We start from the raw sequence: 17,287 nt of genomic DNA on the forward strand, positions 1-17,287 counted from the left end.
CTTCTATTTGTAGTTTTTTCCCCTATTTTGGCATCCTTAGCTGTCGGGTCGAGTTCCAGCACAATGCGCCAAGTCACTAATGAAGCTCCAGCAGTCAGTCTGATGCTACTTGCCTTGGTGTTGGTGAGCACGGCCCCAAAAAACTAATAAGACCCCTGCTTTGAGGAAAGTTGAAGCCTTCATAAGTGTGGGGGTCGAAGGACTGTTGAGAAATAATTATTCAAATGAGAGCTTGTCTAAAGATTTAATTTGAACTTGCCCTTCAAGGCAAGTTCAAGGCAAGCCTTGTCTGATTTTCATCGTCCTCTTTTCTCATGACCTCTGAATGTATTTTATTATTATTATTGGGAATTTTTAGTTATTTGCTCTTTTTGTGATGATTACACAGCAACCCTAATTCTCTGCATGTACCTCTGAATTTCCACAATCCAGGAAGGCCTGATGAAACTTTAATCTAAAATGAAATCTCTAATTGAGCAGTCTGTCAGGAGTTGGTTGAAATATTCGTTTTATTAAAAATGTACACAAGCCGTATTTTAATTCAGAACCACATCAACCACCTCTGTTCCTCTCCATGCAGAGGTGGCACAGATGAATAATTGGAGGAAGTGATTAATGCCTTTGTGTGCAAGTGGACTCACTTCCACTGAACTGGGGGATCTGCCTCATTGTTAATTGCAGCTGGTGCAAACGATTCTCAATCACTTCCTGTTTGGGTGGTCTGCTTTCTACTGCCTCTGATTCTCAGTCTTCATCTTATATTCTTTGAACTAGGAGATCAGGCATGACCAAGACACCATATGTTTTGGTTCAGTTTTTTCCAGCAGCAAAAATAGCATGCTGGAGAGGAACTAAAAGGTTAATGTCCTTCTGTTGAGTCCTGGGGTCAAAACATCCCAACTTACAGGGTTAACTGTCTGGTATCATTGGTAATGGATGGAGCAATCCTAGTGTTCCTGTCATAACTTAAGAAAACATATACATATACACACAGACACACACCCACATATATAATAGACAATATATAACAGACAAGCTCCTAGGATAAGCCAAAGGAGTTCTTTTATTGCACAAACTCAGCAGGCAAAACGTCTTTCAAAAGCTGATAGCATATTTTGTTTGATGACAAAAACGCTTGTTAGCCGATATAAGCCGGTGACATGGAAGTCTTATTCTTGCATTATTGGTTTTATTTTAGCCAACTCTCTTGCTGTGTCTGAAACCTCCACTTGTCCACTTGTATGATGCACTACAAAAAGAAGAAGCTAAATACACCTTGTTTACTATACAGAGGACAATATATAGTATGTCTACTTTGACTAATGTATTTCCTTTTGGGGAGACTTTTACTTTAACTTGGTTCAAAAGACCAATACTTACACCGAATCTGTTGTGCCTTTTTATGAGTGGATACAAATGTATCAGGTCAAAGATATGAAGCATTGAATGACTGTGGAAAATACAGAAATAGCTACACAAATGCATTTGTAACAGACATGTGTCGGTCTTCTGAATTTAAAGAAACCCTTGTACAAGTATATATTCTGAACTCAAACTCTTAGTCTTATTTCCCAAAGTACAGTCTTGCCCAAAGATTTTTAAGAATGACAAATACTGGTTTTCACAAATTTCGATCCTCCAGTGTTTTTAGATCTGTCAAGTCTGCGAGCTGACGGAGGAATGAAGCGCAGAGGAGGGACATACTGGGAATGGGATTTATTAATAGCAAACACAAATAAAATGGCACGAGGGCCAATAACAGGGGAAACAAAAGGAACTACTTGAAACAAACCTGCAGGCGTGTGCCAGGAACTGAAAAACATACACGAGGTGAGTAACAGAGTCCACATAAAAATGTCACAGCCCGACCGGCTGCTACGAAGTCCCTTATAACCAGGCTCAAGCTATGTCCCTAATTACTCACACCTGTTCCATTGCTGGAGCCCTGAAACGCCAGGTGCGTCCTCTAGGTGCACCCAATCGTGACATGATCTTTTTGTCAGTCATTTCTGTGGTGTGTTGAAGTATAATTACAAGCATGCGTGTTTGAGTTTCAAAGTCTTTTATTGACAGTTACATCAAGTTTATACAAAAAGTCAATATTTGCAAAGTTTGCTCTTTTTTTCAGGATGCCCTGGGATGCTGTCAATCAACTTCTGGGCCAAATCCTGACTGATGGCAACCCATTCCTTCATAATCAGTGCTTGGAGATTATTTTGTGGGTTTCTTGCTTGTCCACCCACCTCTTGAGGATTGACCACAAGTTCTCAATTGAATTAAATTCCAGACATGGACATGGACCCAAATTTCAATGTTTTGTTCCCCAAGCCACTTAGTTATCACTTTGGCCTTATGGTGCTCCTTCAGGCATTGTTCTTCACTGTTCTTGGATGGTCAGGAGAAGTACCATTCTTTATTCATGGCTGTGTTCTTAGGCAACATTGTGAGTGACCCCACTCTCTTGGATGAGAAACAGCCCCACCCTTGAATGGTCTCAGGATGCTTTACTCAGACAAGACTGATGGTTGCACTCACTCACCTTTTCTTCTCTTCTCTTTTCCAGATTGGAAAGGGGCTTAATGTCTTAAGGGAAAATGACTTTACCCCAGTCCTCAGCAGTCTAATCCTTGATGTTTTTCTTGGAGAGAAGTGGTTTCTATGCTGGCCTTCTTGATTCCAGGCCATCTTCCAAAAATCAGATGCACTCACACCTGCCTGCTGCCATTCCTGAGCAAGCTCTTCACTGGTTGCACCCCGATCCTGCAGCTGAATCATCTTTAGGAGATGGTCCTGGCACTTGCTAGACTTTCAAGCATCACCCTCATTTTAAAGCATCCAGTCTGCTATTCTAACTCAATCAGCATGACAGAATGATCTCCAGCCTTGTGATCTTCAACTATCTCACTTGTATTAACTAGAGGATCACTGAAATTATCTCAGCATGTCTTTTTGTGGCAGGGCTGAAATGCAGTGGAAATGTTTTTTTTGGGTGGATAAAGTTCATTTTCTTGGCAAACAGGGACTTTGCAATTCATATGATCACTCATAACATTCTGGAGTATATGCAAATCCATACTAAAAACAAAACATGCAAACTTTGTGAAAACCAGTATTTGTCTCAGTCTCAAAACTTTTGGCAACAACTGTACATATTTGTGTGTTAATGGAGAAAATCTATTGTTATTGGAGTAGAGTAAATTGTTAGTTAACAGACACAAAATGTTTGTAAAACAACTACAGTTGCCTGTAGTTGCTTGCATCTGTAATTCCAAATTGTGTCAAATCTTCTGTGATACAGACCATGCTTTTTAATAGTCATCTATACTTTACCAATACATTATGATGAGCATGTCGGGGTTGTAGGGTGGTAGTAGCCGAGTGGGTAACACACTCGCCTATGAACCGGAAAGTGGAAAGCTGGGCTGACATTCAAACTGACGACCTTGGAGGTGTGAGGTCACATTGTTAACCGCTGTGCACTGTGCGGAAACCAAAATTTGCTTTTTGCTGTACCATTATCTTGAGGGGGAGTTAGGGTAAGCTGAGAAGCATAGTTGGTGTAGCACTTTTTGACAGCCCTGGTGAAGCAGACACTGTCCCAGAGCACCTCAGGACAAAAAGATAGAAAACATAAACAAGACGTGAGTCTTCATTTTGCTGTATTATTATTTTTTTTGGATTCAACGTTTTTCTTTAATTTCTGTTTTCAGCAATACCATCAGCCCTGTTGCTTTCCAACCCTCTGGTTTGACACATTTGTATATAATGAAATGGCATATTATACATGTGAAGTCTTTCTAGCGCTTAAAAAGCAGCTATAATACAGCAGCATAATTGGTAGTGTTCATTAAATTGGTTGGTTTCTTTTTAAGCATTATATACAAATCTAAAAACTTCTGATTGTAAGTCGCTCTGGATAAGGGCGTCTGGTAAATGCAAATGTACAAATTGTCAATAGGGTTGAGGTCGGACTTTTGGAAGACCTTAATGTTTGTTCAGCTGTTGATCTGAGGGGATGTTGAAGAAGAATCTGGAAACAAAACATTACTTCATTATTCAACTTTGTGCAATGTACAGGTACCACTGGCAGTAAAAGAATGTGATGCCAACACCAAGTTTGGTTTGAAAACCCCTCCTTCTCTTCTGACCATAAATCTTTCCTCCAGAAGACTTTTGGCTTGTCCATGTGAGCAGCTGCGAATTTCAATAGTGCTTAAAGGTGTCAGAGGACTCTTCCCAGAATGAACATGACAGTCATGCTTATGATGAATTTTTAACAGGTAGTGTGCTGAAGGTGTTTCTGAGCATGGTGGTAAGTGGGTTAGGCCTCAGCAGTCCTGTTTTTCTTCTGTTCGACAGTCTGCCCTAGTGGCAGGTATGGAATGGGCTGTGCTGAGGTGTGCCGGTGCACCAACAACGGCACCTGCAACCCCATCGACGGTTCTTGCCAGTGTTTCCCAGGCTGGATAGGAGAGGACTGCTCACAGGGTATGAGCCAATATCTCATTCTCTCTCTCTCCCTCTCTCTTCCATAACCCCATTCATTCACATACATCGTCTCACATTCTTTATCTTCTTACTAATGTTCATCTTCTACCTTCAGAACCATATAAATCACCAACAGTATATTCCTTTTTTCCACAAGCAGCCAAGAGACAGCCAGTGCTCAGCCACAGCACAGTTCAGATGTATTTTGGAATACAGGTTCAGAAGGTTCGATATGAACCTACTGTGTTAAGTGGTCACAGAAAAAGGATGATGCAGTGATGAGAAAGAAGAGGGGTGGTGGAGGGGTAGAGAGACAGGGACAGGGATAATTGCATCATAGTTATTCTGTTGAAACAGGCTTAATCACTGAGATCAAAAGATATTTCTGTTCGGAGCTGTGTTCTAACAGGAAGAGTCTCCACTCCCACAGACATTACAATGTTAAATCCAGAAAACGCTCAGTTCTCCTCACTGAAGTTCGTTATTTCATTATTCATTATTTTTGTTCATTAGTTCACTTACGTTGGTCATTTTTAATGGGTTATGGGATACATGTTTGGTATACAGGTAAAGTTATTGGTTTTAGGAGATTTAGGAGGGCCGAATGTCAAAAATGACATTTATATTCATTTTCAAAACTGAAAGTCAAAATATTTGGTGCAGGTTATAAACATTTAGGAAGGTCTAATGCTATATTTGACATATTTTGTACCGATGGTCCTCAAACAGACATAAAATGATGTGTGTGTCTTCCTTTGACTTTGTTTCTGGCACCTGCAGTGTGTCCAGCAGGCCACTGGGGTCCTGACTGCCTCAACTCCTGCAGCTGCCACAATGGTGCCCTGTGCAGCGTCTACGATGGAGAGTGCAGGTGTGGCCCTGGCTGGACGGGTCTGTACTGCACACAGCGTGAGTTCCCCCACACATACAAATACATTGTTACACCCACAATACAATACTCTACATGTAAGAAAAAAAAGTTGCTCTTCATGTAAGAACATACGACACTGATTTTCATAAAGAATTTAATGGCTTAACAAGAATGATTTAAAGTAGGACCACAAAATATATACAGTCTAACGTGACTGCTTCCAATTAGTGTATATTAGTTTAACAAATTAGCTAAGTAGGACCTCAAAATATATACAGTCTAACGCGACTGCTTCCAATTATTGTATATATTAGTTTAACAAATTAGCTAATTAAAATGAAATTTATGCCCTTTTACATTATTTGTTTTTTACTATTTTTAACAAACTATTATCTTATTCACATTATTGCAATGCATTGTAGTTTATTGAATCGTAACCATGGTATTGTGGTACATGTATTTATTCTTGCCAATGCATAGCCCTAATAGATACACTGCTACACATAGCATAAGTCACTGAAATTTTGAGAGATAATAATACTTTCAGTTACTTTAACACACACACACATCTGCACTTTGACACACTTGCTGTTATACACAAAATTGTACATCCAAATTACTCCCACGCATTCACACCTTTTCCCTCACTGTACCACAATCAGATACGTGCACACACACACACACACACACACACACACACACACACACACACACACACACACACACACATGCACACCTATATTCGGCTGCCAAACTAATACTGACATCTACTGGCCATTGCTGGAATTTTGTCCTTCTAAGATGAGTTTGAGTTTTACAGAACAGCCCAGAGTGTCGGAGCTACAGACCCGGTTTGAGAGCAGGCGTCATAAAATCCATATCTCTCATCTCAAACATCCATTTCATCATCTTTCTATTCCCAGCGTCAAAGCCATCTAGACGTCACACCAAATACTGCTGCTGGTTTTTCCATAGATCCTGCTTCCTTTGTTGTTCTGTTTATTTTTCATGACTGTATGTTTGCATGGGGGATCTTCTGAGTGGGATGATGAAATCTGGTTCTGGTGTTCTGCAATTGAGTTTTTTCTTGTGATGTGGCTTGGTATAACAGTTATATGACCGTTTCTATGGGAACTGATCTGTTCTGTATGTTGTGTATCTGTAATTTATCTGCTATCCTGTTGTTTCAGGCTGCCCCTCTGGTTTCTACGGGCGTGACTGTGCTGAGGTTTGCCGCTGTCAGAACGGGGCTGACTGTGATCACATGACTGGCCAGTGTGCCTGCAGGACAGGCTTCATAGGGAGCAGCTGTGAGCAGAGTGAGTATCTCAAGCTATTAAGCCATTCCTGCTGCTGGAGAGGGCGCCATCTACTGTGCCTGCATTTCAAGATGACTGTTTCTCTTGAAGTGCAGTACAGTAACTGATACACAGTCAGGAAGTGCAAGTTAACTTTATTGTCATTGCTCCATTGCTATAAGTATAGAGCTGAAGCACACATGCATTTAACAACAGGCAGATTTTTTAACAGTGATGCTAGAAACCATAACTGGACAACATTATCCCTAACAACATACAGATTATATACAACAGAAGCAATATATAGTAATGTAATTTTTTTCTGTTGATTGAAATTATGGACAGAACTGTGTAATATATGCTCTGTGTGAATGTTTATCTCTCCATGCAGAGTGTCCTCCTGGGACCTTTGGCTACGGCTGCCAGCAGCTGTGTGAGTGCATGAACAACGCTACTTGTGACTATGTGACGGGAACCTGCTACTGCAGTCCCGGGTACAAAGGGATTCGCTGTGATCAGGGTAAACATCCCTTCCACCTGTCCCACACCACCTTCCCATGTCTCCCTCATACTGGGTTTTTTGGCAGATGATTAACCCCTGTGAAGCCAGCACTACACTAAACTTGTTAATAGAAATGCATTTTCATTTTCATTCAATCAACATACTGAAGCATGGAGAGCCAGTTTTGCATGCATTGATAATGAACAAATAATGATAATTAAAATAGCATTAGGAAAGACACATTAAATGTTAGAAATCTCACCACTGTTTTTGTTTCCATTAACATTTTCATTATTCACTGAACAAACACTCCTGCCTAACTTTTAATTTTGTGTTCATGTTGAACATTTCACTTCAGCATTCACATGAAACATCGTCAAAAGTGCATGTCATTTATTATACAATGATTTCTGTGAAATTTGTACTCTGTAATATGTATTTTACAACTGTGTTACAATGTGTTGTGAATTTTGGATTTGAATCCCCATGGTTATAGCAGTAATGTGACTAATATCAGGGAGTTCTGCTCTCCTGATTTAAACTGGATTTCATGTCTGTTGTTCACAGTGCATGTGAGAACTGCTGAGACCCATTTTTAATCCTGCCAGTCTAAAAGAACTAATGGCTCACCTAATAATTAAGATTCTTATTATAACTTATATTTCTGTATTTCAGTATATCAGTCTACAGTTTCTACTACAATCTGTAGTTTTATGCACTGACTACTAAAATATGCAGCTCAGTTCAGTGATATATTGTGGCTTCTCATAGCCTAAGAATGTCAGGATCTGTGGTAACCTGCACATGCCCTGTGCATCTTCAGCTGCCCTGATGATGGAAGAGCTGAACCCGTACACCAAGATCAGTCCAGCACTGGGCTCAGAGAAGCAGTCGGCTGGGGCCGTCATGGGCATCATCTTCCTGCTTTTGATAATTATGTCCATACTGAGCGTGTTTGTGTGGTACCGCCAGCGGCAGCGTGACAAGGCCCAGGACATGCCCAGTGTCTCGTACACGCCTGCCCTGCGCATCACCAACACCGACTACTCCCTCTCTGGTAAGGCAAACATTTCATTCTTTAATTCATCCTTAAGATTGAAGTTTGCTGTAATGCAAAAACATGAGGTGAAATCATAATAGGAATTTAAGCAAAGGCCTCATTTTACATTAAGATCAAAAGCAGAGAACACATTTCATTGTGTCACGGTCTGCTGTGTTTCACAATGACAATCACTCCACTTTCATTGAATAATTAGAGGAAGCTTCCTTACCTCCGTCCCAGTAAACCAGCGCCTTTTTACTCTCAGAACAGTGAAGATTTTTTCACCAGCAGACCACCATCCATGTAGTGTTGCTAAAGTTAACTTATAATCAGTGCTATTATGCTGTGTTTTTGTATTGGTTGTGAGACAATGCATCACAGCACGCAAAGTTCAAATGGCAATAATATATGCCAATAATTTTATGTTTATATTTATTTGGAGTGCGTTTTTCTTTCTTTTTCTAACATCTTGTTACTTTATAAAGCTGACTTTAACCCTTTAGAGATAGCTTTTGTTGGATCCAGTCCAGTTCCAACATCCGAACAGACAGGTTCCATGTCAGGACCGGCAACTTGTCACTTTAACTAACCACGTCCGCTTCACAGGAATTTTTATAGCCACTGAGCACTGATTGGCTGACACAAATACCACTCCCATGATTCCCACTACACCACCATTATTAAACATATTGGCAACAGTGGGCGGTGTATATAATATTAAAATGTGACTAACAGATTTCTACAGTAACTGTAGTGGGCGGTGAAGGGGCGGTGGTGGCCTAGCGGTTAAAGAAGCGGCCCCGTAATCAGCAGGTTGACAGTTCGAATCCCGATCCGCCAAGGTGCCACTGAGCAAAGTACCGTCCCCACACACTGCTCCCCGGGCGCCTGTCATGGCTGCCCACTGCTCACTCAAGGTGATGGGTTAAATGCAGAGGAAAATTTCACTGTGTGCACCATGTGCTGTGCTGCTGTGTATCACATGTGACAATCACTTCACTTTCTTTCTTCTTCTGGATTACAATTACAATTTTGTTGAAAATAAAGTTACATAGCGGCGTTACAGTGCCTGGGGGCTAGCAGTCACACTTGCCCAATAGGAATGCTCCTTACCTAAACTGTTATTGCACAATGGTGATGTGCTTAAACCCGACAAACAGCAACATCCTGCTAGTGGAACAGCCGCCGGTCTCCTCCCTTGAAATAAATATTGTTAGGACCACAGGCTACCAATCATACATGAAGCAGAAGGTCTGGGCAGGTAACCAGGGTCCTTACAGATGACATCCATTTTCTGGTGCAGTTTATATATATAGGGAATGGTAATAATTCAGCTCACTGAATAAAAGAGTCTTCTAAAAAGCAAGGTCATCCTTGCTTTGTGTTTCATGATGAAACACAAAATTGTATATGAATTATAATGAATTATAAAATTGTTAATTTTACTGGTCTGTTGAAAAACTCAAAACATATAAGAAAAAAACAATTGAACAAATGAAAACTAATTATTATAATTGAGCTTGTCTGACACTTTTAAGAACAAAGTTGTTTTTTACAGCATCAGTTAAAAGCATTTGTGCAGTTTAAGGCAGTGATACCTGGCTTAAACAGGAATTGCTTGCCAGCAAGAGGAAAAGAAAACTCACGAATGCTTTCTTTCACGCTTTAATGAGTATGCAGTTGTGATGATGTTATATTTCCTCCTGTAGTAAATGTGCTGCTTTTTATGACATTCTCTGTTCTACAGAAACCTCTCAGAGTAGCAGTGGTGGTCAATGTTTCTCCAACCCCAGCTACCACACCGTGGCCCAGTGCAATATCACCTCATCCATTTCCAACAACCTGGATGGCACTCTCACCATCAAGGCAAACATATATATAAATATTCATATTCAGTGCTTTGAAGCCACTAATTTGAAACTAAGCATGGAGCATGTTTACTAGTGTTGTCCTCAGATTTGACATAAAGCAAGACATGTTTGGGGGTCATGCGGTGTGGTGATGGCCTTACAGTCTGATTCCCCACTCCAACTTTGTGTGTGTGGCTTGTGCATGCACTCATGTGTTCTCTGTGTTTCTCCTGCCACCCACAGGCATGCACACTTATTGAACTTTAAATTGACAATCGGTGTGATTGTGAGTGGTTTGTCTGCCCTCCCATGGGTGCCCAATGTCCTGGCATGGTTTCTGAAAGCCATGACAGGGATTAGGATTAAGCAGATAAGGAAAGTGAGTGACTTAATGAAGAAAGAATGGCTTGGTAGTCATCCATATTTTCAAAAAAGAAACTAAATAACCTTTATATGTGTGAATATTTATGTCACCCAGAACACAAGCATCAAGCCCCATGGTTAGCATGAAGCATTGCACACTGCACTTAGCACCAGTTTAAAAATCGTGATAAAATAATGATTAACTGTTTTCCTACTTGTTTCTTATTTATTGTTCCACAGAAAACAGACAGAAACAGTTCAGAATGGAGAGCATACTGCAATCTCAATGACCTAGGTCAGTACAAATGAACTCAAATTATATGCTACAGAAGTCTCATATGTATAAATCAAACGGTATATTCGTATAGCTGATAGATATTCAGTGTTCATTGTTTAGTGTCTCTGTAGTAAACAAACACTCATGTCTGTATTTGGCTGAGGGGTGGTTAGCAGACTCATGGATAAAAAAAAAAAAAAAGTTATATGACTGAAATTGTTATGTATTTTTAACCCAATGCTCTGTGTTGAGAGCTGCAAAAATTCGGTGTGGTTAACACAAGGGCAAACTTTTAAGATCAGGGGCTACATTGACTTATAAAATGTGTCAGATGGACCAGGCCAGCACCAGATCCATGCATATCAGATATAAACATATAAAAGGCATTACAATGCTAATATTTACATTCACCTTTAGTGGGAACTGTGTTGCTTATCAGCCTCCACTTTGGAGAACAGGAAATGAGCGGGTTGGATGTAAGTAGATGAACGTTGCATGTTGAGATGTGTGTTACATGGGGGTTAAACACAGTTTAGTGTAGGTGGGCAGTTAAACACCATCTCCATTGTGTGGTGCCAGAGAGTAAGAGCAGCCGCATTCTTGCTAGTCAGTAAGTAAAAAATGAGCGTGTTGTACTGTTGACATCAGCTACCAGTTTGTACAAGTAAAAAGCTAATGCGCCACCTAGTGGAATGCCAGGCATTACAGGACCAGTTCAAAGGAATGCAGTCATAATTCTAACTTTATTGTGGCAATTCTATACTAAACTTCAGCGGGCCGTATAAAAAACAAAAGTGGCTTGGCCTGCATCTTTGTTTGAATTGCACTTCGATGCTTTGTTCCTATTGGTTGCACGTTAATACATCACAACGCACATAGGTCAAAGTTCTGCAGAGGCTTATGGAGGTTCGCTGTGTGCCCATGGGCACCTCCGCTCTGCTGGCCTCCGCACAAGCCACTCTTCAGAAAACTATTTCAGTTTCAGAGCACAGTGCCAAGCTGGACTCGTTCAGTCTGTGAAGGATTTTAGTAAACTTGAACATTGGAAAACTGTAATCCATACAGACTGTGGACATTTGAATCTTTTAATTTGATTAAGTGTGACCTTTCCACTGTGTTTTAAATAAGGACTCTCAGTAGGTCATAGGGAGAGCTGCAGAAACAAATCTGCTGCCAGTGTCACACTGGACTGGAGAACAGGGGAGCTCATTAGCTTGTGGCTTCCCCTACAGAAGCTGTATGCATCATTACATGTGACTTTTGCTTCTATATTAAAATATGAGCAGGAGGATTCTGTGCCCCAGCTTTGGTGGTGTGAGTGAGTTGTGCATAACAGGAAGAGACAGTGGAACAGTAGCCAAGTGACTAAGCAGTTTTGCTCTTTATTGTCACCTTGGACAGTGCACAGTATTTTTCTGTAAGAAATATTCACAAAGTCATATGAAATAGGACTGTGTCAAAGCCCTGTGCCAATGAAATCCTTCAGAGAACAGCTGAAAGAGAACGTTTCACCAATGACGAAGTTGACAACAACTGTGTAATCTGTGATTTTCACATGGCCATGGCAACATTTGACAGCGAATATAAAAAAGCAAAGCAAATATACAGAGGCCTTATCTTCCTGGAGTTCTAGTTCTCAACTTAGTTTACAGCTAAAACACAATCTGGGGAATAATTATTGAAAGCTTTTTCAGTGTTGCTAATCAGTTGGTACAAGCTACACACTGAGGGTGGCTAAGGAGATTCTCAAAGAGGAACTGCCCCACAGGACTATATCCATACCAAATTTCAAATGGGGCAAGAGCTGTCTTCACAGTAATCTAGCTAAATAAATAACTGAAATACATATCTGCCTCTTTTCACACACTTAGACCAGCCAGAGTCATGGAGAATATGGAGCAATATTTAGGTACAAGGTGATTTAGCATTACTAATTCTTCTAAACAACATGAGAATACCTGAGCACTAGGATGGGAGTTCCTCTTGTGAAATCCTTAGCATCAGTGACGAAGCACAGCAACTCACTGATAATTTCATTGGTAGCGGTTAGGATTTAGGCATTGTTATCTCATTGTTGATGACTCTGTGGCTCTGTGTATCAGTCTACTGTTAACACCCACGACGTCTGCAAAAAGCCTTGGAGTTTGGATTGACGACAAACTGAGTCTGAACCAAGTTAGGCCTTATCAGGGCTCTTACTTTTGTAAACTCAAATCTATAGAAACCGAATGAGAATTGCTGGTGTCTTCCTCTTGTAAGTCACTTTGAATAAAAGCATCTGCCAAGTAAAATAAGTAAAGTAAAGTAATTCAAACAAAAGTACTGCAAGTTATGACTGATGGAACACATTGTATGTGATAAAGTATGTAAAATAAAATATGTGTAATAAGGAAAGAACAATGAAGAGAGAAAGTAGGATGAGGGAGTGAAGAATAAGGAAAAGAAAATGGAAGCAGTGTGATGCAGAGGACACATTTTCTTGTGTGCACCGTGTGGTGTGCTGCATTAATAATGCTGATAAACAGTTTTATTTTATATATATTTTTGGTTATTTCTTCCAGGTGTGCCACGAGGCGACACACTCACCCTGAGAGAGAACAAAACCCCTAGAGCCGCTAAAGGTAATTATACTGTTGATAGAGTAATGTCCAGACTTCAGGTTGGACGTTAAATACTGTATTCCCATTGTCCTTCTGTCTTGGGCCACCAGCTCAAAGCTCTTCTTTTGTTCTCAGTATCTTTACCTCAGTTCTCTTTCATTGCACATTTCCCCCTCTCTGCCCTTCTAAGGATCTTCTATGCTAAGGTCACAATGAGTAGGTGTCGTTCTGAGTGTCCCATCGATTTAGTTTTCCACATCCTACAGGTTATTATAGTGAAGACAGTCCTACCTGTGACTCACACCCTGCATTTTTTACAAAGTAATTTGATCTCCCGTGTAAAGACTTCATTGTGTGAATTATAGAACATGGAAGGAGGGTCCAGAAGGCACTTGGCTCTGCACCCTGTGGCCGTTCTGCTAAACTTTAAGCAGATTGATGTGTCTTTGGCAGGTGCTTCTGTGTGGTCATTACTCTGCAGTCCACACCTCATAACTGTTTACTATGGAGAAGCTGCCCCATATAGTATGGTTGATTGATATTTTCATCTTCATTAGAGGGTTATTGCTCTGATTCCAGTTCAGCACTAGTTTAGATGCATTGTGAATGTTCACTTAACATGATTTACAGAAATAAACAAACAAGAAATGACTAGTCATCAAGAAATGACTAGTCATCTTACTATCCATATCTTGCAGAGGAGGAACTACTGACTTAGTGTACTACTAAGTCAGTAGTTCCTGACTGTACTACTGACTACTGACTGTACGTCAGACACCCAGCTGTAAAGCAAAATCCTGTCTCCTCCCTTCCTCCACCCTTTCCCTCTGTTTTCTTTTAATCATAATATCCCAATGTGATTCCTGCTGTAAAATTCTCAGGACTACAACCACTACAAAAACAGTGAATATGACAGTCACAAACACTCCCCAAGCCTTACACTTTATATGGCACCTCCAAAACATCCCCTGTAAAATGTACAGTACATTATGTGTCTGGGTTCACTTTTCGGACTCTTTTCTCTTTTCCTGAGCAGACTACATCAAAACGGCCATGTGCAGCTCCAGCTCATGTTCCCTGAACAGCGAGAACCCCTACGCCACCATTCGAGACCCACCTGGCCTGGCCTGCAAACATACAGAGAGCAGCTATGTGGAAATGAAGTCACCAACACACCACGATCTGTCATTCTGCTCCTCCAGTGGCGCCACCAGCAGGAACATCTACGACGTTGGTCAGTAAGCGAGACTCTGCCTATTTACACAGTCCCACAGTGATCAGGAACAGTCTCTAGCTCCTCATGCAAATTGTGTATTTGTAAGAAATTAATGTCTTGCTGTGATCAGGGTTAGATTGTGAAACCAACACCAATGTGAAAGTAATTGCCATATATAACACACCACAGCAAATCACCCAGTCCACACAGTGAAATTGTCTCTAGTTTTAAGTCATCCCCTGAGGGAGCACTATATTACTATTTTTAAAATAGTAATTTTTAGCAAACGTCTACATAAAAATTTCAGCTGCTTTCCATACTCAAATACAGATGTGGATGATCACTAATAAACAATGTTCATGTTAATACTGATATGCAAAAGTTAAGAAAATTATTGTATAATAATATGTATTATTACACATGCATTATTACACATGCATAAAGGTATTTAGTATTAAGCCACTACAGTATTTTGCCTAACCCTGGGTGTATTTTAGATTAGGCCTTATCAGGGCTCTTAGTTTTGTAAACTCAAAATCTATAGAAATCGAACAAGAGTAAGTCGCTTTGGATAAAAGCGGCTGTAAAGTAAAGTAAGTAAAGTAAACAAGTTAGTATTATGAATGTTCATGATTGTATCATATATTGCAGTAATATCCTGTTGGCTCAGCTGGACAGTCAAAGATTTTAATATCCCAGTGTTTTTTTCTGCTTTGTTCTTTAACAGAACCCACTGTGAGCGTTCTGCAGGGACCCAATGGAATGGCAACTGGCTTCTCCCAGAATCCCTATGACATGCCCCGTAACAGTCACATCCCCAGCCACTATGACATACTGCCTATGCGCCACAGCCCCACACACTCCCCACCTCCCCCCGAGAGTCCCCCCAGCTCCCTGCTGTAGAACCGAACCTGGGGAGTTGGGTGGCATCCACAATGCAACAGATGTGTTAGTTGGAGTAAAAAATCCCATAGGTGCCAAAATCCCTGTCTTCTCTCATTCTCTCTCTCTCTCTATGTGTATTCCTCAGCCTTTATCAGGCATCAGCTGCATCAGGGCTGGAGCTTTTTATGTTTGAGTGTTAATGCTGTGCAGTAACACTGTGGATGAATCAGTGAAGGAGAGAGGGAGAAAGACAGAAGCGGAGGATACCGAGGAAGATGCACTGTTTCCTTGAAAAACACCAGCGAGTATTCATTACAGTTTTATTTCTTGACCTCCGACCCTGGGTCCCGGGTGGATCAAAAGTTAATCAAGAATCTGATGGAACAGCACAGTCCAAAAGTGGCCAACTTGACAACACGTGATGTGTATTACACTGATGTACAGGACTGATGGAGGAGCAGTTACACATCTATAGATTTCCTACACTGGACTTAAACTGAGACTAAAAGCAGGGATTTGGACTTAGCCCCAAATTTCAGCAGAGACAAAGATCTCAGGACCTTCTCCCCCCCCCCCACACTTTTTTCACCCTTCTTGGTCAAGCTACATGGGCTCTGTGAAGCGTATCGGAGATCATTCCTGCCAGGCTCAAGATCTGCTCTTCTCACAGGGTCAGTCAGCGGTGACTGATATCAGACGGACTGTTATGGGTGGATAAACTCATTACCAGATGAGACCCACGGAGCAACACTTACAACGCTTGACCTTTGAGAATACATTGAATATCTTTGACAAGTGAAAAAAAGAACAATGACTAAACAAGGCTAAATGGAATGCAAGTGGTTGTCCAAAAGCATATACTGTTCAGATAAAACCTCTGGAAGTATCCTTTGTTTTCTTACCTCATATTTGTTTAAATATTTGAATAAGCTGTGAACTTTCTTTGCATATTAATTTTCTATTTATGTATTGTAGTTTCAATGTATTTTATTTACAAATTTACACCAGTGAGAGTGAAGTGTTATTTTAAATATAAATGTCAGATTTTAAAGATTCTATTAAAATTATTAAAAGGGGGGGACTAAATGATGAAAAGCATGACCAAAATGTTATGGGTACTGAGTGTAGATAACCATGTCTGAGTGTAGATAACTATAGTGATCACTGCAATTATACTGTTAAAAAATTAAGTGTATTAGCTCATGTCTTAAGGACATTTTGAGATGGCAAGGCCACAGAAAAATACAAACCTAAACCATTTTCTCAGCATGATGCCATTGCAGGCCATGTATATAATTTCCATTTTGCTGTGAGGTTCAGTTCTTCATACTTTTCACAACAAGGTTCTCATTAGTCCTTCCAGAAGCAATAACATTTTGACAATCATGCCAACGTTTCACCCAAGCTGTTTAAAATTCATGTCCTGCCACCACCACCCCGGGTTCATGTCATTTCAATGCTGCTTGATGTTTTGTTATAAGATCTGAAATAAAAAGCTTTGACTGGTTATCATTAATGCATATCTTATATATAAATACTACAGTGAAGCAGTGTACTTCCTCTCGCCATGTTACAGTAATTAAATAAACCATATTAAAAAACATGGCCCAATATCAAATCCATAACTAACGGAGAAAAAAAAAAAAAAAAAAAGTAGATAAGGTTTAATTGTAATTTTTCTTTTATTTGACTTTCATTTTAGAATTACAGTGGATAGAGTAATAGAATAAATCAGAACAATACAAAAAGAAACTAAAATGGAAAAAAAAAAAAAAAGTCACAGCACAGACATTAAAATAAAAATGGTTTCTGAGGCAGTATGTGAAAAATAATAATAAATCACAACAATATCATATCAAGGTAAACTAGTCAGTTCACACTGGGCTGTTTGCACC

The 17,287-nt window shown here is 40.2% G+C and overlaps 1 protein-coding gene across 4 annotated transcripts in view; it reads left to right on the forward strand.

Annotated features, from left to right (window-relative positions):
• megf11 (multiple EGF-like-domains 11) overlaps positions 1–16,893 on the forward strand; it is a 124,585-nt gene extending 107,692 nt beyond the window's left edge. For all 4 annotated transcript variants that reach the window (XM_028957890.1, XM_028957894.1, XM_028957893.1 and 1 more), the window contains 10 exons: positions 4,360–4,488; positions 5,269–5,397; positions 6,550–6,678; positions 7,049–7,177; positions 7,983–8,216; positions 9,949–10,067; positions 10,655–10,709; positions 13,253–13,312; positions 14,328–14,525; positions 15,235–16,893. In XM_028957890.1, coding sequence (XP_028813723.1) covers positions 4,360–4,488; positions 5,269–5,397; positions 6,550–6,678; positions 7,049–7,177; positions 7,983–8,216; positions 9,949–10,067; positions 10,655–10,709; positions 13,253–13,312; positions 14,328–14,525; positions 15,235–15,410 — 1,358 coding nt within the window. In that variant the 3' untranslated portion in view covers positions 15,411–16,893. The remainder of the gene's footprint in view (positions 1–4,359; positions 4,489–5,268; positions 5,398–6,549; positions 6,679–7,048; positions 7,178–7,982; positions 8,217–9,948; positions 10,068–10,654; positions 10,710–13,252; positions 13,313–14,327; positions 14,526–15,234) is intronic.
• The last annotated feature ends 394 nt before the right edge of the window (positions 16,894–17,287 follow it).

This window comes from Denticeps clupeoides, chromosome 17 (assembly GCF_900700375.1).
Source record: "Denticeps clupeoides chromosome 17, fDenClu1.1, whole genome shotgun sequence".
Taxonomy (NCBI): Eukaryota; Metazoa; Chordata; class Actinopteri; order Clupeiformes; family Denticipitidae; genus Denticeps; species Denticeps clupeoides.